The 21,362-nt window shown below is 40.0% G+C and overlaps 1 protein-coding gene across 3 annotated transcripts in view; it reads right to left on the bottom strand.

Moving 5' to 3' along the window:
* The window catches only part of ETV1 (ETS variant transcription factor 1), a 97,094-nt gene that overhangs the window by 35,474 nt on the left and 40,258 nt on the right, over positions 1-21,362 (bottom strand). For all 3 annotated transcript variants that reach the window (XM_075557594.1, XM_075557593.1, XM_075557595.1), the window contains 2 exons: positions 4,521-4,650; positions 1,592-1,780 (listed from right to left, as the gene is read on the bottom strand). In XM_075557594.1, coding sequence (XP_075413709.1) covers positions 1,592-1,780; positions 4,521-4,650 — 319 coding nt within the window. The remainder of the gene's footprint in view (positions 1-1,591; positions 1,781-4,520; positions 4,651-21,362) is intronic.

The raw sequence follows: 21,362 nt of genomic DNA, 5'->3' as shown, positions 1-21,362 counted from the left end.
AGTCTTGGAAGTCACCAGAAGTGAGAAAAAAAATGTTATTGTGGTTCATACTCCTTTTAAATGTCTTTTCATTCCATTTTTCCAGGTCCTCACAAGGTGCTTGTGTTTAATGACCCACCCTGTAATAAGAATTCTTTCATCTGTGTTTACAAAATTGTTTCCACAGATGCACCTACCATCACATTCTGACAAGGTCTCAAGTTTATGGGCTAAGAAGGGACAGGGAATAGCAAGCATTTAGAAATTAAAATAAAAGATGAGTTCATGATGTACAAAATAGAGTAGAGAAGAAATGGCTTAGTTCATAACAGAAAGAATGCTTTTATTTTATCCCTTCATACCACCCCCCAAAAAATAAGTAAATAGATCAATTAAATTGCCACATTAAAAAGTAGATGTGAGTTCTCCCTAATTTTACAAAAGGTAACAGGGACATATCTTCTGCTTTTCCTGTGCTGATCTAAAGGATCCCTTTGACTGGGTTATTTTTAGAATGGTGTTGGAGCTCATTTGTACTGGTGTCTGAGAGCAGAGTGCTACATTTTCAGGAATTATATGAGTCAATTGTTAACACTGTCAGTATTAAGAACAACAGTATCTAAATTTACAATCAGATAAATACCATTATAAAAATAAAAATTCAAAATGTATCCTTTTCTAATTATTTAGCTACATTTCACGAACTATGCTCTTGAGGTCATTTACATGGATTATACTTCTATAGTAATATGCTACTGTAAATTTCGTTCCAACTCCACATTCAGTTACATTGATGTTACTTTGGTGGCTTATAATGGACACGGCACATACTTGGAAAATACTACGAATCAGAGAGACTGTTGCTGAAATCTTTACTAACACATTATTGTTTATATATAGGCACTAGGTGAAATGGGGTGGGAAGATGCTACACATGGTCAAATTATATACTAATATTAAGGCAGTGTCTAAGGGCCTCTATTGGGCCTTTCATATTTCATTTTAAATGAATTTTTGTCTCTAAGAATTAAGAATTTCCAATCCCAGCACCTTTCCTAACTTTATACTTTAGTTCTTGACATTAAGGTTCATAACACTTTAATTCAACATATTCAAATCATGCATCGATGATCAGTTAATATTCATTGCTTGAAAAAAATGGTAAGTATTTCTAATAGAATAAGTTCTATTCTGCTTGACTATATACAGCTAAATCTAGTTTAATCTAAACTAAAGAACCTAATTCCATAAGCCACCTACTAAAATTGGTCTCCTAGCTTTATAGAACAAGTACACACATATGCTCATAAAAATGGGGTGAGCTGATTTAAAGTTTAAGTGAAGCAATTTAATTCAAGCAAAGTGAACAGGAAATGTTCAAATGTCAGTATATAGATTAATTTTCCATTTTCACAACCAATTTATGTGTTTACAAAAGGAATGTTTGTAAATGACCTTCTCCACAAGTTATTTATAACTACAGCTATAACAAGCTCTCAAAATAATAAACAGTAAAATCACCCTAAGTCTACTATGATGTTCTCAGAAGTGGTAATAGAATTTCTTCCAAGAGTACTCAAAGCAATTTTAAAAAAAGGCATCTGCAGTTTACCTGTGGTCCATGGGGTAGCTGCTCTCCTGTATGGACTGCGATGGAGGGAGGTGAGCTGGGAAGGCCCGGTCAGGTTTAGGAGTGTGAGTTGAGTTTGGAGATGCATGATGCAGTGGGGACACTGGGGTGCTGGATGGTGTTGGGGGATTGGAGGGCCTCATCCCCACATGTGGCTTCTGATCATAGGCACTACCCAAAGAACAACAGCAACAAAAGAGAGAACATTTATTTCTGTGGAGCTATGAAAAAGTGCTTCCGATTCAAGGGGAGAAAGAATTTGTGTGGCTTAATGTACAAGGAAATTTGAACATCTATTTTTCTTCTTAAATCTAGGACATGTGAACTTCAAAATCATCACATACTAAATAAAAAATATCATAAGTCATATGCAAACTGGTAAAAATACTGGATCTATTTTTGACACATAGTTAACAACTTAGCATTAGGAAAATCATTGTCTATGAAAACTTGATCTAATTCCTTGAGCACATTTAACAGGCTTTCCTAAATTTTCAAGCATTACTAAGATTATGGCTCTTGTTTTATATGGTCTAAGATTTTAGAACAAGAACCTATATCTGTTTCTTAAAATGTAGCTCTTACCAGGCTTCACTTATTTGTGGTAGAACTTTAAGATGTTAAAGTTTTTAACTATTTTTTTTTGTGTAAAAAAATATGAGGCCATTAGCTCCCATTAAGATTTACAAAGTATTGGAAACCCTACAAAAGTGCCCAATGGGTCACAATTTTGGAACTTTTTTTTATGAAATAGATTTTTATCTTACATTGAAAAGACAGCACTTATGTGGGTGCAGTATGAAATCATATGACATACAGAATGTGTGTTAATCAATGGCATATGTTTTGTTAGGGCTTCCTTCCAGCCTAGAGTAGGCTACTAGTAATTACGTTTGGGGGAATCAAAAGCTATGTGTACATTTTCAACTACATGGAAAGTCAGTATATTGTTCAGCAGTTAAATGTACAAATTTATTCTGAGGAATAGCTTTTGAGGATGATCAAATTAATTTTCATAAATATACAGAGGGTTTTACTGAACATAAATTTAAATTTTCCAAACAAAAAGATGTCTAAGAAAAAGCATTATACTTTACAACAAACTGTCTACACCAATAACCATTTCTTTTTCTTCAAAGAGAACTTTTTTTTTAAGGACTTCTAATTATCTTTCATAACTTAGAGGAAAACCAATCATTTGTCACAAATTCTTGGTTGATATTGACCATGTTAGACCCTTGGTTTTCAGAAAGTTCATTTTAAAAGCATTGCAGAAAGATTTATTTTATTCCAATTATATAATAGAATTATAATTAAAAGTACAAACACATTTCAGAGAAATAATGGATTGTGTGCTGCAAGTCAGCATGTTCGGTTCTCCCTGAAACCTCTACTCTTAAACAGAAAATGTTTCAGCTCATCCTGACTGCATCAGAATTAACTCCATGGCAGTGAATTTGGCTTTTATACTTCAGTCTCAATGAAAACAGAAGAACTTTCATACCCAAGTATATTATTTTTTTCAACGAAATGTTGGATTACATTACATGGTTTGCCTCGGGTTAATTGTATTGGAAGTTAATTGCACACATCATAGACCATTCTGGCCATTACTGGCCCTAAGAAAAGACTCAAGACCTTCACGCATGCCCTCTACTGCGCCTAGTGTGTGGAGGTGAAGATATGAGACAGTGACTTCAGTCACATTTAGGATCAATGCTGAAATGGAAAGACAATTCTCTATCTAATGGGCTTATTGATTTAAAATTCTACAATATGTTAAATAATGATGCTATGTGTCCATAGTATTCTAAGGAGAAAATATAAAAATGAAACTAAACTATAAGATAGCTGAGATTGAGCAATATTATCTCAGCATGCATTAATAGTTAGCTTTCAGAAAAGGTGCTTTTTTTATGAAAACTTTGCAATTTCAACTGAGATGGCACATAATTTCAGGCTCTGGTGAGCCTCTTGAAAGAGTAGAAATAAAAAACGAATTTACAAGAATTAATAGTAATAAAACGTCCTACACATTGGTCAGCTGCTATGGACTGCAAACACATATTTCTTGAATCTTTTCGATCTTGGATATAAAATGTATGTAGCAGAGTGATGAGGAAGAAAAAAATCCCTTCAAATAATGATGTACAATGAACTCAAATCTATTATGATTTAGAAAGCAGGGCAAATATTTGTAATCAGTCTTGTAAGTTTCCAAACTGGTTCCTTTCAGGAATGAAGTTTCTGTTGTGATGGAGAATGATAATATCCAATACTCAGTGCCAATTAGAGGCCAATATGAAGAGTAACAGAATGCAATTTACTGTGAAGGGTTCTTTAATGAACATACACATTATCAAATTTTCTAACAAATGAACAATGTACTTTTACTGCTCCACCCTTTATTATCATCAGAGGGAACAACTGGCTTTTTAATAGATAATGGCTTCTGCTAAGCCTTCTAAAATTCTAGTTTTATTGCAATTGTCCATGAATGCATCATATAGATCATCTGCAAAGCCTGTCAGATAACTAATGTACTGCGCAGACCTGCCAAAGGTTTCGTTTTTCTACAGACTCTCTATCTAAAGTGCATAATGCTTCCATTCTGAGAACTTATAAAAGCTGCTAATGCCAAAGAAGACCCCCTTTTCAAACCCAAGATGCATTTCTTCAGTAGATAAACGACTAATGATTTGTACACAAAAAAACATTGCTTCAAAATGATTCTAAAAGTGGGTGATCGAATGATAAACGGTTCTTTAGCATTCTGCTAAATGCATTATGTAATTAGCCAGTTATCTGCTGAAGTTGCAATTCATAAATTACAACTTGAGATTTTATGTCATCTTGGATTTTTGTTTCAATAAGGACCATCATCCTGTAAGGGTATACCAGGCTGCTTTACCTGACAGTGTACAGGCACTTTTCTCCATAGCTGAACTTAAAGGGCTGTTCTTGACTGCAGGCAGAGCCAAGCTCTGAACATGGACTGTGGGGTTCTTTCTTGATTTTCAGTGGCAGGCCATGAAAAGCCACTAAAAACAAAACAAAAATAGCCACATAAGTCATATGCAGTTTGAAAGTAAGTCAACCAATCTGTTCTAGTTCTCTTGTTTAAAATGTCACTAGAATATTTAATACTAGCTTGTACATATAAGAAAGATTACATTTGTTGAATTCTGATGGAAGAAAGTAAACTGGAAGGTTTATCCACTCCTCTTCTGCTTTTGTTCTATGACAGAATGCATACTTGAATTTCATAACTTGGAGTAAAACCAATCATTTGTGAATATGGCTAGCTGATGATCTTAACAATCTTAGTCCTTTGGTGGTCAGAGAGTACGCTCAAAAATATTTCCAATGACTAAAGCAGAAACAACAAAATTGATTATCTACAAATTACCTAAAGCCTAGTTTTCGGCTTTATTGAAAGAATAATATCTCAAATGCACCACTAGGGATTGTTTATTGGAATGACAAATGCGGGTGGAGAAGGTATAAAACCAGTAGTAAGTAATGATACTCTGGTTAAAATCTCAATGCTTTTGAATACAATGTTCATTTCTAAAGGCAAATCTATACCTATCACCGGAATAGGAAGATGAAATATAAGAAATATGTTAAATTGTTTATAACCTGAAATGTACTAGAAATATTATTCTCATTCTCTTTCACATATGATCTTATGATTGTAGTTATATTTATCCCAAGCTTAATATAATATAAATGTGATATTAGAAACAGTGAGGACTAGAATATGTAAAGCTTCTGGTAAATCATAGCTTTAAAATTAATAAATAAAATAACATATTGTATATTTTACTCTTCAATAGGAAAACACAAGAGGCACTGGTGGTTCTGTCATGTAAGTAATTCAAACCCACTAGCTGCTCCAAAGGTACAGTCAGTCTGGTTTGACCCCCATAGACTTATGAAGCCTGAGAAAGCCTATCCAGGTCACTCTGAGTGGGAGTACACAGTGACATTGGGTGGGTGAAACCTCAGCACATTCCTATGTATCGGGGATGCAACCAGAATAATTCAAGTATTAGTAGAAATAGGAAATTGGTCAAAGGAAAAATCACTGGGGAATATAGGTCTAAGAATAGAGTTTGTTTTCATTACAAGTGTGACTAATCAAAGAATAAACATGGGACAGTCACACGTTGAGAATATTAATTCTAACACCTATAAATCTTGGAATGAAAACACAAAATCTTATGTTTGTGTTCCCTAAAGGAATACATGAAAAAAGAAACACAGTATTCGTATATGCAAAAAATTGATACATGGTTTCACTGATATTCATCAGTCAGTTGAAACATTCTAGAAAACAGAGTTGAAGGTACCACCTAGGGAATGATAATTGTGAGAAGAAAAAAAAACATTTGAATAGGAACTGCATATTTTAAGAAATAATTTAAAGAATTGTTAGTTTTGTTGATTGTGGTAATAGCACGGTGGTTGTACCAGAAAATGGTTGAGAGTTTCATAAAGTATGTACAGATAAAATAATAATGTCTGAAATTTTCTTTTAAAACTTTAGCAAGAATAGAAAAATCTTAATTAATACAAGGGTTTATCATATCAGTAGACTTTCTACTCTTATAAAGAATTACAGTTTCAGAAACTCACTGGGGAAGTTCTACCCTGTCTACAGAGTCACTATGAGTTGGCATGGACTCAAGGGAATTGAGTGTAGTGTGGTATAGTAGTGATGTGGCATATTCTTTCTCTTAAATTTATGCAAGCGGTAGATTTTTTAAATATAATTTTAAAATGTGATAAAGTAATATTCTATAAGAAAACCTGTCCCCCTCCATATTTGTGACTGTGCATGTTCTCTATTTAATGGAATTAAAATATTAATCATTTTAATATATCAACTATATATTTTTATTTAATTCGCTTTTACTATGTGTTACTTCTTTAAATATACATATATTTATTGCAAAATGTACATAGCTATGTTTTATGTTTTAGCTCTTTGAATTAAACATGGTGTTTCACAGCTCCTTAATAAGAACTATTAACATCATATAAGGAACTCAATTTGTCATTTGAAGAAATAACAAGTCACATTATTTCTGAGAAATTGGATCTAATTTATATAAATAATACTGATAAAACTAGAAACTAATCAGTATTTAATATAACTCAAATTTTGTCATGTTTATGAAAACTTTAGGGTACAAGAGTCTACTGAAATTCCATCATTTATATACTACATATTAAATTTTTTTGACCTTGAGGTAGAAAAATAAAATAGTGAAAAGTGCGTGACACCAAATCATTACCCAATAAAAACTTTAATCATCATTGAAATCAGGAATTTCTCGATATTAAGAGACATCATTACAACGGAAAAATGGAAGCCACAGGGGAGAACATATTTGCAATAGAAATACCTGAACAAAAATCTCGTATTCCATATAATAAGTCCTACATAATTACATGACAGAAGGGGTATTTTAAAAATTACCAAAAAGACTTACTAGGCACCTCATAAAAGTGGACACGCAAATGGCAAAGCAAAAAGACCCAAACATACAGGTGCACAGGAACCCCACCCAAAACCCACCGCTGTCAGATCGATGGTGACTCATAGTCACCATAAAAGAAGATACAATTTCCCCATGGTGTTTCCAGGTTGTAACATTTTACAGAAGAAGCCTGCCACGTCCTCTCCAGCACATGAAAAAGCATGAGTAAACACCGTATTACATGTTTACTCATAAGGAAGATGAAAGTTAAATCATAGGAGCCATTACCGTCCATTCATGGGGAACGCTATGAAGCCACCAGAAGTTTCACATATGCTACAAAGAACATCAATTGGCATGACCACTTTAGAGCACCGTTAGAGTGCCTAGGGGCCCTGGTGGTGTCGTGGCTATGCGTTAGGCCAGGCGTGGGCAGCACTTCGAAAGGCTTTTTACTCTCGCCAACATGTATGCCCCGGAACCCTCGCGGCGGTCACTAAGTCGGATTAGACTCAAAGGCAGTGAGTGAGTAAACATGTTCCATAGGAACCTACCCTGCGGCTTAGCAGTTACAATGTATGACGAGTAAGTATACATTCAAGAGAAATGAATGCACATGCTCACTAAAAGAAATATGTAATAATAGTAGCTTTATGCAAAATTCTCCCCAAATTGAAAACGTCAAATGTTCATCACCAAAAGAACAAATACATTGTATCATATTTACGTAATGGAATACTACGCAGGAATAAAAAAGTACTCCAAAATTATAGATTAATATTACAGACATAAAGCTGAGAAGCATACCACTCCCCCAAGCCCACCCTCTCCCCCAAAAACTCAACCCAACACAGAACTCACAGCCATTGAATTGCTGCCTACTGACAGAGCTCCTATTGGACAAGGCAGAACTGCCCCTGTGGGTTACCTCTTACAGCAGACGACAGCCCTGGCTCTTATTCGGGAGTAGCTGGTGGTTTCAAAACTGCAGACCTCGCAGATCTCAACCCAGTGTGTAACCAGTACGCCACCAGGGCTCCTTAAAACTATATCAGAAATTATTCCAGATGGGTAAGGGAAAAATGTACATCAAGTCCGGGGCACTGTCGTAGGCCCACAGCAGTCCCTCTCAAGACCACCACTAGAACAGACCGAGAAAGAAAGGAACAATTCATCTCAGTGAAATACGCTAGAGCTCCACTGCTATCAAACGGGTCTCGGGAGCGTCCTAAAACAACGCTGCGAGAGAAAACACGGGAATTCCTACAGCGCTACGAGAGGCAAGTCAATTCCTGAACCCGGCATTCCCAAGCCTGGCTGCTTAGTAAATTTAATCCAGCGAGTTTTTGAAAAATCACCAACATCCAGACCCTATCACCCCAAACTCTGGAATCTTTATCAGGTCGCTGTATCTCCTAAGAATTTCTAGGTGATTCTCATACTGGGTAGATCAAGTCCACTGGGAAACCAGTGGTCCTGTATTTAAACAGATCCAACACTTTAAAAGCCATTTTAAAAATCTAACAATATTCTTCCTTTTCCTCAAGGACGCTTCAAAGTTGTTTAATTCCAATGTTTGAGACTGCCTCTCTCCCAAACACATTTCAAGTGTGGGTGCTTCTTAATGATTAGGATCTCTTCGAACTGTGGTTTCTTTTTTAAGCTTAAGTCAAATAAATAAATAACAGATATAGTTGAGTTGGCTGGAATTACACATTGTGTGTATTTAGGTATAAATATACATAGATTACAAAATTCTAATTGCTTTCTGTTTGGGGCAAAAGAGGAAGTCCACTTGAAGATCTTCAACATTCTGAACAAGAATCACATCCAATTTCATTTTCTTTAGTTTAGTTTTACTCCTACCTGGACACACACACACACACACCCCTCTCTGGTTCATTTTCTTTAGTTTTACTCCTACCTGGACACACACACACACACACCCTTTTCTTGGACACACACACACACACCCTTTTCTTGCTTGTTTGTTTGAAAGGAGAGGGTAGAGGCTCCCACCAGAGGGCTGAGCTGAGAACGTACTGGGTATTTCATCCCGGAGCTGAGAGCCCGAGCGTCTGCTAACAGGCAGTTTTCCAGCTCACTGGCACAGGCACAAGTGAAAGCAGCACATTCATTTTGTGCAATTTGCTTTACCTTCCCACATGGAGTTGGTGCATGTAAAAGGCTGTTAAGTACTAAATTATTCCTTATCAAATCACCATCATCTGGAGTCATGATCAACACTAATTAAATTACTTTCAGTGAACAGGGCTCCAGCCTGCTGCTGAGGCTGCTAGGTACATTTCATTTTGCTTACTGTACTGTCCTCTCTGGGTCTGGACCAGAAAGCCACAGGCATCCACGTTGTTTGCAGTTTTAATTAAAGTGAATCTTTCCTTCAAGTGTATCAAATCAAGTGAGTTAACTCCTTCATTTCATTTACAACAAGCGGATGGCATAGAATAACTATATTATATCTTTAGCTCTGACTTCAAACAATGCAGACAATTTATCTATGAGATCTTCACTCAACATCAGGCATTCCTTAGACACATTTCCATGTGAGCTTTGATAACCCACAACTCCTCTGGATAATCAGACACTCGGGAGGAGAGGCAGAAAGAACACTTGAGAGATGGGCCGTGCATGTTTTCCTTAATAGAGCCTTGACCTTTAAAACTACATCTTAGGAATGATGAATGATGACTGAGTTATTCTAATGGTTAAATTTAAGAGATCAAAAATACCAAGACCTTAAAAAATGTTCTCCCCAAATAAACTTAACCACTTCTTAGCTCAAAAGTTTACTTAGCGCCGCGGTGCTCATTACTCAATTCGTCATCCATTTTCACTGCGGACAATGAAGTGTGAGGCATCATTTTTTCACTGTTCCTTCCCCCTGCATGTGGAACCAGAGTTCCACCTTGCTGCTAGCCTACTGGTGCTCGTCTGGTCCACAGCCTTCCATGTGCTCAGCTGTGCTGGTATACAACCAGGTCTTTAATAGTACACATGTATGAAACACCGCAGAACACCTAAAATATAAATGGAGAAAAATAATCCCACATCGGTTCATTTGAGCATGACTTCCTAAATAATCGTGATGCCAGAGGATTATTTATAACCTTACATTCAAAAGAGCTGATTTTGTTTTTAAAGAGGAAAAACTATGCTAACTCAGAAAATAAACAATGAAATCCATGAATTGTTGTTTGTGTTTCTAGTGTGAAGACGAGGACCTCTAAAAAGAAATATGTTTGCCTGTAGGTGTCAAATTATCACCCGTTGGCTGAAGTCAGAATTCGGATGGAAAACTCTAGACTGCTATTCTTTTAAAAAGCTGTTCAGTTTGGACATGTTGTCAGCAGAGATCAGTCCCTGGAGAAGGACATCCTGTTTGTTAAAAAAAGAGGGGTAGCCAAAAAGAGGAAGGGCCTCAATAAGAAACTTAAGATGGTTTCAGTTTTCAAAGAATCTTCAAATCGCTCTCAAAACCAGAATATTTACTTTCAATCTTACTTGTTTAAGGCACCATGATGGTAAATGTAAGTGTCATGTCTGACCCTAAAAGTCAAGGTCTCGTGTAGAACAAAGTCAGAATTAGAACTCTCGGCTTCTGGAACCTGCGAGCATGTAATTCAAATGTACGAATTTACATACAACTTAAAATGTCCTTCATTAAAAAAAAACCCCTCATTATCTGATTACCACTATAACATTGTATCACATGTTTATCAATCATTTCCTGGGTACTTAATTACTCAAATTGCTGCATCCCAGAGATTACACCAGGTGCTGAATAGGATGGAATTTAGAAACTGTCAGGATTTCATCTTGCTTGGATCGACAATCAATGCTCATGGAAATAGCAGTCAAGAGACGAAACAATGCACTGCATTTGGATACAACTGCTGGACAAGACCCCTTGAAGGAGCTGAAAAGCGAGGATATGGAAGTAGTTTAAGGAGTTCAAGAGCGAGGATATAACTTTAAAGAAGAATGCACACCTGACCCAAGCCATGGTACTTTCAATCACCTCATAAACATGTGAAAGTTGGCCATTGAATAAGAAAGCCCAGAGGCGATTCTATGTGTGCAGTTGATGATGGTGCTGTTGAGTGTAGTAAAAATACCGTGGATTCCCCAAAGGAGAAACATCTGTCTTGGCAGAATACCCTTAGAGACAACGGTGGGGATATTTCATCTTTGTCAGGAGAGATCCGTCCCTGGGGAAGGACCTCATGTTTGGTACAGGTGAGGGGCAGCCAAAAGGAGGAAGGCCCGCCATAAGATGGATGGGCATGTGGCTGCAAGACTGGACTCAAATGCCGGAAGACTGTGAGGCCGGTGCAGGTCCTGGCAGGGTTTCCTTCCTGTGTTCTGCACAGGATCACAGGGCGCCCTAACAGACACAATGGCACCTAACCACATCGCCATGCAAATGAGCGGTGGAACCCATTCTTGCCATCAACAATTCCTATCATCTATTTGTTAGCTGTTGGGGTGGCAGGTCACTGCACAACAGAATCATACAGCTGTGATCGGGAAGGTTTTCACTGGCTGATTTTCAGAAGGACATTGCCAGCCCGCTCTTCTTCGTCTAGAACAGCGGTTCTCAACCTGTGTGTCACGACCCCTCTGGGGGTTGAATGACCCTTTCACAAGGGTTGTCTGATTGATAACAGTAGCAAAATTACAGCTAGGAAGTAGCAATGAAAATAATGTTATGGTTGGGGGAGGTCGCCACAACGTGAGGAACTGTATTAAAGGGTAGCGCATTAAGAAGGTGGAGAACCGCTGGTCTAGAAGCTCTGCTGAAACCTGATGGGGAGCACAGGAGCAAACAAGCCTCCCCAAGTTGCTGGGTGATGATACTCTGGACACGCATTTGCTGGGCATCAAACCTGCAAGCACTGCACAGGAAGTCAAAACACCGCCTGTGCCCGCTACTGCCTGCCATGTCCCCACATAGGCCAATCTGGACTCTTTTTCAGTTGTTAAATAGTGTTTTCCCTTTATCAATACAGAAGTATGCCTTACGTTTCATTAACTCATGCGTAAGAAATATAACTCTGTATGCATAGCTTAGAAACCTATTCTTGACACTTGTAACGAAATGAAAACACTCCTCAAAACATTTGTACTTGCTTATAGGGCTTCTGCCTTCTCTCATTTTATTGCTGTGACCAAAGGCATCTGCAAATTCACACCACTCATATTCCACCGCAAGAAAACATGTTGTGACCCAACTTCTAAAGCTTTCCGTCGACTTTGATAACCAAAATGTCCCAAGTGATGAAAGGGGCTCCCTTCTCTGTGTGGATGGGGAATGTAAGTACAGTGCCGAGCTGTTCTGCCTCTGACCTTTCACTGTGCTTTCCTCCCAGTTTGTGTGAGTTCAAAACAATTCCCCTGTGAAGGGAAAACCGCACACTGTTCATTACTTCGAGAAGCCAGACTATGCTGCTGGACTCACATCTATAGGTTTTGCAAGGAAGCAAAGTAGGAATACACGGTCTTGAAAACTCTGCTTATTTTGATGTGGGCACTTTTGACGAGCAGGAAATTTTTCTTTTTAGAATAATTTGCCAAACACTGTTACCACCAAACAACAACAACAACAACAACAAAAACCGTTGCTATTGAGTCTCCACACTCAAGACAACCAGTGTGCTCACGTAGAACTGTGCTCCATAGGTTTTCAGTGACACGGGTTTCATACATAAGCCACCAGGAGCCTTGCTGGCACCACTGGTTAATTTGGGTTGCTAAGTGCAAGGTCAGCAGTTCAAAACAACCGGCCAGCAGCTCCCCAGGAGGAGGAGGCAGCTTTCTACTCCTGTGAATAGTCAACCTCTGGGAATCCTGAAGGCACGGTGATTCCTGGTCCTATGGCGTCGCTATAAATCAGAATCAGCTTGATGACAGTGAGCTTGACTGAGTTCTTCTGAGCTGTGTCTGCCAGGACTGTAACTGCCAGCCTTCCATTTGCTTGGGGAACACATTAATCACTTATGATTGATGAGAGCACCACCCAGGGACTCCTGGTTCTAGAATAAGGCTGTACTTGGCAAATTACGTCCACAGGACTAATCCAGCCAGCCACCTGTCTTTGTCGGCTTGATTAGAACGGTGTCCTGCCTATTTGCTTAAGATCCATGGTGGCTTTGGGCTACTGTGGCAAAGGGACAGAAGTGAGTCATTGTGACAGAAGTCAGATAGACCGCAAGGCCTAAGATATTTACTTTCTGGTTATTGAAAAGAAACGTTTGCTGAACATGGTCTACAATGGAAAAGGAAATTGAAAGTGTCTCAGTAAGATGGATGCTGGCTGATGATAGGAAAGAGTTAAAGCAGTTAACAAGACAGTTAACTTGGTTCTAGTGACTCTTTGTTTATACTAGCTCTCAAAACAGCCTGATGTAGCCTCTTTCTAAATACACACAAACTAGCCATGAACAACGACATGAGATTGGGGTTCTAAACCCTGAGAGCTGTATGTGTGCTGAGAAATGTTGAGGCATTTGTTTGGATCAGGGTGTTGTATAACTTGGGGAATTCTGTACACCTTTAAAAAATATAACCGAGAAAGTCAAAACAAATCATGGGGTGGCCACGGAAGTGCTTGCAATTTTTTTTTCCACTCAGCGGTAGCAGTGATTTAAAAAGAAATTCTGCAAAAGGGGTGGGTGCAGGGAGAAGGTAAATGGTAGACATAAATTAGATTATTTAAGGCCAGATACAAACACAGCATGAAAAATGCATGCAGCCTTTTATACAAATATATGTAGTTGAAGGAGTACACGCACTAGATGAAAAACATTCACTTTAAGTTAATATCACTTCAATTTCAGGTGACAAATGGATAGCAATGACCTCAATTAATACTCAGTCAAATTCCAGAAGCAAAGGGGACAAATAAAGGTGATCGTGTCACAGGCTCTGTAAATCCATCTTCCAAGATCCCCAGAAAGGCAGCGGCACTTCTCCTGCTTCAGAGCCCCGCAAGGCTTCTTTGCCAGGGCATTACCTCTCCCAAGCCCTCCCCACCCCCACTGTGTACACACAACACTCACTCACACACCCCAACATCCATTACTAAAGGGCCTAATCTCAGCTATCAGCAGAGTGCCTTTATAGGGCCATTAAACCATTTCTCTTGTTTACAGTGCCCGGAGAAAGATGTGAATTATGTCTGTGACAAAACAAGCGATAACATTTCTAAACTGCTATCAAAATGCAAACTGAAACACATTTAAGGACAGGGACCCTGATTCGAGTTTTCATGATTTCCCATTATCTGCAGCATCTAGAAATATACTCACCGATAACATTTCCGAGACAAGAATTTAGACGCTAGCAACAGCAAGTTGATTTTTTTCCTAACCCCCAAAATTCTTTTAAGTAGAGCATTTCTAAAAGAGATGACACAAAGTTTTTAAAGGAGAATTACCTTCCGGAGAGATCTGATGCTTCGTCAACACATACGATGACAGTTCTTAGAGACCAAGAGAGCTCAGGAAGGAAGACTTTCACCCCTTGCTATGATCCTCAGAGCTTTTGAATTGAAGAGGACATTAGTAATAATCAAGATTTAGGGATTGAGCTAGTGTTTCTTATGGTCTCAAAGCCCTTTGTTTGCAAAGAATTGAACATGGAAGCCCAGTAGTAAGCTGGCATCAATCTGCCCGCACTTTGCTCCCTGGAGTAAGCCGTTCCTCACCACCCGAAGAGCTCTTCCTGGGGAGCTGACACTGAGCGGTGGCTCAGTGCAGACATGTAGGCCTCAGCCTGGGACATCAAGTTCCGTTTTGTTTCTGTTTCATTTCCCCCAGTACGATTCTCTCTGCAATAATAGCAAGTGCACAGTGTTCTGCAGGGGCCTCCCAAGAGTATGGCGAAGAGCCTATCTGAATAAAGAAGTCATTTGAAAAGGTGCAGAAGGTGATTCGACAAGTCACACTCTCACCCAGGATCCAGTCTCCAGGGAGAGGCGGAGCTCAGAGCACAATTCTGGACTCCTCACAGTCTACCATGTAGAAACCTTCTGATGCTGTTGCGGCCTTACAAGACAGGGTGTTTCTCAAAACTACTCTTACCAATTCAGCTTTCTTGACTTCATTATCCAATTATGAAGTCTTCAAAGAGAGGATAGTCAGATATTTCAGCTTTGGGTTTGTCTCCACACTTCAAATAATGCTGATTGAAGATCAGGCCAACTCTCCCTTATCTGAAGGCTGCTGATCTGCAAGTCCTGAGGGTCGAAGCTAGAGGTTGCCAATCATTCCACAGAGTGTGCTTTCAAACAATTTCAGTTCATTGTGAACATTTAAAAAGCAGCGGGAGACACATTAGGAAAACCAGACTTCTTTCTCTAGGCAAAAAACCCCAGAACATCCAGTAACACCGAGTCCATGTTCCAGCCTAACCTGCAAGGCTGGCCTCCTCGGAGCCCATTGTCACCTGTGCCTGTGTGCGGAATCTGGGTTTGCTGCTGGCCAGAGTCCCTGTTTTCCCTCTGAGTTCTTGCACTAAACAATGTCACTCATTTATCTGCTTGACGTGAGTTTCCTACCCCTTATCCAAAACACAACTGAGGGTGCACATATATTATACCTAGCTGATCACAATAAGTATTCTAAAACTAACATTTCACTGCAACAGAGTTACTCCATTACTCATTCTCAGCTAGTTGACATTTAAATCTGCATGGGTTTGAATCTCAGCACTGCCAACCACTATCGGTCAGACAGGACAAGCCATAGGACCCCTCTGGGCTTCCTTTCCCGGTCTGTTAATATGGAGGTGGCAATGGTGCCTGCCTTGTACAGTTTGTAAGAAAGTCAAATGAAACATGATGTGTTATTATGGGCTATCATGTGCGCCGGCTAAAAGTTGTGGAAGTACTCTCTTCTGGACCTGTAAATATGGCCCTCTTTGGAAGTGGTTTTGTTTTGCTGCATTGACGAGGTCATGTGAGAACAGGGTGTCACGTCGAAGTGGTTTCTAACAGTGTTTGCTTTGGCAGCACATTTTCTTTACTAGAGGCCAGGACAGACGCAGAGACACGCACACGGGTGGAGCTGGAGCGGGCAGTCAGATACCACGGGATGACTGTCCACAAGCAAAGTAATGCTAAGGATTACCAGCAGCCACCGAAAGTAAAGGAGAGGCCCACAGAAGTAACCAATACAATCAAAAAGCCTGATTCTAGCGTTTAGCCCCCAGCACTATTGAATATCAATATAAAAATATACATATAATAATTTATGCTCTTTAAAGCCATCCACTTGTAGAATTTCTTTCACTTGTAGTATTTCTTCCACAGCAGCAGCAATACATTCCTGTGATGGGAAAAGTGCATCCTAAGTCCTCCAGAAAGTTAGTTTCTGGTACTGTTATTATTCAAGGTCAAAGTCTTGGGCATTAGTGGCAAAAGAGCACATGGATCATCCAGAAGCATGAGAGCAGAGAAGTTCAGAGTTGCTCCCAATGTTGCTAGCTGCCATGGAGTTGGCTCAGACTCATAAGACACTATGTACAACACAACAAAATGCTGCCTGGTCCTGCCCCATCCTCCCATTGTTGCTACATTTGATTACTCCCTACTCACACAATATGATGTCCATGTCCAAAGTGTGGGAGACAAAGTCTGGCCATCCTAGTTTCTAAGGAAAATTCTGTCTGCACTTCTTCCAACACAGATGTTTGTTCTTCTAGCAGACACCACGGTCAAGTCCATTCTGACTCATGCTGACCCTACAGGACAGAGAAGAACTGCCCCCATGGGTGCATCTTCACAGGAGCAAAAAAAATCCCAACTTTCTCCCACAGAGTGGCTGGCAGTTTCGCACTGCTGGCCTATCAATTAGCAGCCTGATGTCTAACAAACTACACCACCAAGGCAGGAGCCTTAATATTGGATTTGCCACTTAAAAGAAAAAAGACTGCTGTTAAGTCCACAACCATAAGGATAAACACCAAGATGAAGCTTCAGCTTTCGGTGAATGTAATCTTCCAATCCAGCCTCCCAAGCAACCAGGTAGAGAGCCCACCCAGAGTCTATGAACCGTAGACTGATTGCCATGGAGGAAATCCTGTCTCAGAGCAATCAGGACAGAACAGAACTGCCTCTGTGGGTTTCCAAGACTATAACTCTTTAGGGGAGTAGAAAGCCCCACCTTTCTCCTGCAGAGCAGCTGCTCATTTCCAACTGTTGACCTTGGGGATAGCAGCCCAAGGCATAACCATTATGCCACCAGGGCTCCTTATGAGCCATATGCAACCTCCTTTACACGTACATCTTCAGAATCACTTTCACAGAGGTGACTTCACTGGTGACCTCTACTGGATCAGCTTCTCAAGATGGGAGAGGGGAGAAGGCCATTCCGTTCCTGCAATACAGTATTGTGCTAAAGGTCACCCCAAATCAACAGGCCCTCCTACAAGGGTGGTAAGCCAACATTACGGGTAAGTCAAGTCAAAAAGGGGACAAGGGCATGTATCTCAGAGGAAGAATGTACACATAATGTTGGTGAGTGAACAGGGTGAAGCAACCTTCCATGGGAGGTATAAATGCTAACAGACTTAGATAGACCCCAATGGGGAAATAGGCCTGGAGCTGCTGTTCTACTTGAACACTTTTGACCTAGTTTCCATCCAGCCTACGGTGAATCAGGGCTCGTGCTAGAGAAACCAGGTCCACATGGAAGAAACACACCAGCCTGTGTGATCCAAGACTTGTAAATAATAAACTCCGGAGCCAAAGGAAGGGATGGTATCAGAGTTTAACCTGTGAATACTGGGTTTGGCTGACAGTGGGAGCCTGAAATCCTTTTGCCAGGTCCCGTATGGATGAAGTCTCAGGTGAATTCCCTCTGACCTTTTCCAGGGATGCAAAGAGCCTCGTACCAGACATACAGTATTGCAAAGTTGATTATGGCAGATATAGTCCACTTAAAATTTAACACCTTAGCATTTGACTTTTCTTTAGACCCATTTTAGAGTTTTTTCCTATTTTTAATTGTGCTTTTCTCTGTTTTGTCCTTTGGTTGGTTTTTAAATTTTGGTTTGCATTGTACATGACTTTCTATACAGGAAGCATGCTAGGAAAATCTAAAGAGACAGTAACAGAATTAATATCCATCCGGGGGCATGGCAGAGCCGGTTGGGGGTGGGGTGGGAAATGGAGAGTTAATGATGATGATTATGAGAAGAAAACGTTCTGAAATTGATTATGGTGATGATTATGCAACTCTTCTTAATATGAATGAATGATCAAGTTGGATGATCCACGACTTGTATGCCAGTAAAACTATTTTTAAAAAGACTCCATTTAAGCTAGGTCTTCTCTATCTGACTCGGCTTCCCTTTTCCTAAGACAGTACATATGATAGGCTTTCTTAGTAAGAAGAAGGTTTGTGTGAAAAATAAGGGGAACCGTGTGAAAACTGAATATGGTACCCGGCAGGTGGTATGTACTCAATAAATGTTAGTTATTATGATTACCAACGCAGCCTCTTCCGTTTGGAGGAGATAAGGGCGATCCAAGGGAGAGACACCCGTGGTGGCAGAAGCAGGACTGCTGATCATCAGAGTGAAACTTGGCTGCTTCTTCTACCCCATCTCATTTCTAATCTCTTCACATCACCGACAACCACACACTACATGAGGGTGGGGGGCATTTAAAGGGCAGGAGGACCTGTTAGGTTTTGAAACAGCAGACAGTGCTGTGGGACAGAAGGAACACTGGATTAGAAATCAAGTAATCTGGATCCAGCTCGGATCTGTATCTGCCAGGACCTTGGCACCCGGGGCCACCCCTCTGGGCTGCTATCCCTTTATGCACAAGCAAGGTACTAGACTAGGTCATCTTTTCATAAAACTCTAAAATTTAATAGTAGTTTCCTTCAAAAAGAAAAACAAAAGGCAGAGGAGACACAGTGACAAACGTGGTGTGGAGGGAGGGGAAGGCAGACAAGGAATGACTGTCAAGGATTGCCAGACGTTGATCTGATGATGAGCTGGAGAAAAGATATCAGATGCTACAGCGTTAAAAGGCCATTTAGTTAATAAAGGCATATATCTCCATCATAACACAAATTATTTCCATGTGAGCACAGCATGGCACCTGACATTCATAATGGGGGCCCTCAATCGTCATGAGAAGGCACACATGTGCAATATACTTTATTAAAGAAAGGATGCTGTGAGGCACACACCAGAAATCTACACGTGCAGTATGGTGAACATTTTAAAACATTCATGATTTGAAGGGAGTTCGTGTCTCCCATGGATTCAATCACATGGACCACCTACTTTCCAGTGGATGTGGAAAAGTGAGATGCTTTATTAATAAAGCAAAGCAGAATCGAAAGACAGAAAGTTCTTGTACGCCTCTTAAAGTGTCATTAGTTGAAAAAGAAGTACACAAATGCAGGATGTGTTGGCTCACTCCCCTATATTTCAAAGTCCAACCTTGCTATACTAAAACGTAAGCAGTGGGGGTACTGAACACACCTTCTTTGCATCACTTAACGGGCGGGAGAAAGTACCAGGGAGGAAAGTGGCTCTTCCATCTGGAAAAGGCTACGAGAAGGAAAAGAAGGCCCAGTGTATGAATAATCCACATCTAATCAGTGCTGCATTGTGCACTGGCCCCGAGTCAGATCTGCCTACCCCTACTGGTCCAGTGGATGGGAAGCAGCACGACACTGTTTTTTTGGAAACAGTTTTTGTATAGCGAGCCCAAACATACAGTACTTCGGATCCAACTGGCAGGGATAAAGCCTGAACAAGCTGCAGCTACTTGAGAAACAGATCTAATAAATTGAAATGAAGCTCTGGATCAAATCCATACCCAAGTGCCCACCCGATTTCGCAATTCCCCCAGAGTGCTCTACTCAATGTGACCTTTATGAAGATGGAGAACGCCACTTCTGCAGCAACTGCCCCGCTGTGCATTAGCACAGGCATCCTTTAAAGCTCTGTGAAGTTCCCAAAACAAAGATTTCTCCTGGCCCTAGTAATTCCGCATTTTCTTTTAAATAATGGGCAACATTTATGTGGAAAGACCGGACAGGCAGTATTGATATTCCACCTACTTGTTATTCTACCTGCTGAGTACACTTTTCCTGGTGTTTCTGAGTCCAGCGGTACGGAGTTCTAAGGAGATGCTACGGGGCCATGAAAAATGCCCTGACACCAAAAGCGTCCTGTCCCTGCTACTGCATGGACGTGGACACAGATTCCTGGTACTCAAACCGAAAGCTCCCTGCCATCAAGTCGAGCCCCATCAGAGAAACCTCATAAGGCAAAGAAGAACTGCCCCTTTGGGTGTTCCAGAGGAATTCTTTACAGGAGTAGAAAGTCTGTGTTTCTCCACTGCAGCAACTGGTGCCTGTTAGCAGCCCACTAGGCCGCCAGGGTTCAGGCAGGAATCTATCCTTCTACCCAGCACTCCCTCAACCTTGGCAAGGTAAATCCCAGTGTGTGATGCACCACAGTTTCTATGTGAACAAATGGTTCAGAAAGAGGGAAAAGTGCTACATACTTAAGACAGGTGGAAGCATCTAAATAAGTGCTGCTTAAAGAAATACATCATCTTTACTTTTCTTTCCTTTTTTTAGAAATCACAAGCATGAATACTCCAAGTCAAAAGTTTACATCAATGGACCGGATTGCGACACTTCTTGAAGTTAAGAGGCTGCTGCGGCACTGCCACAGAAGCCTGCCCAATATGAGGATGTCCGCCATCACCTGGAATAACGACTCCCGAAAGCGAGTTGAAAAGATCAGCCACTGGTAAGTGAGATTCTCCAATCCTGCTGAGAACCAGGAGCTGAGTACGTTTTTAGGAAATAAAGCGCAACCATTTTTGTCTATATTGTTTTTAGAACAATTAGCTAAGCTATTAGCGATGTAAACATTAAATAGGTGTTTATGAACTTATTGTGGTGCTCTTCAAATGAGACCTGTGTACTTCTAAATTAAGTATTTATCTTATAGGCATCGACATGATCTGGTCATGTCTAGGTTCAAGAAAAATAATAGATGGCCCAATCAACATTCACAAATTTAATAAAATTCTGTTATTGGTCTATTTGTAAATGTCTGTGAATTACTTATTTTTATATTTACTCCCTGAGAAAGATTTCAATTTCATTTCAATTCAGCGAATCTTTACTGCTTGAGAAATTCCATTTTCTGTGGAGTTAGTGAATCTTCACTTTTGATTGATAATTTCACACACTCTTCTTCCA

Source organism: Tenrec ecaudatus, chromosome 9, assembly GCF_050624435.1.
Source record: "Tenrec ecaudatus isolate mTenEca1 chromosome 9, mTenEca1.hap1, whole genome shotgun sequence".
NCBI lineage: Eukaryota > Metazoa > Chordata > Mammalia > Afrosoricida > Tenrecidae > Tenrec > Tenrec ecaudatus.
This window is presented reverse-complemented; position numbering and strand designations above follow the sequence as displayed.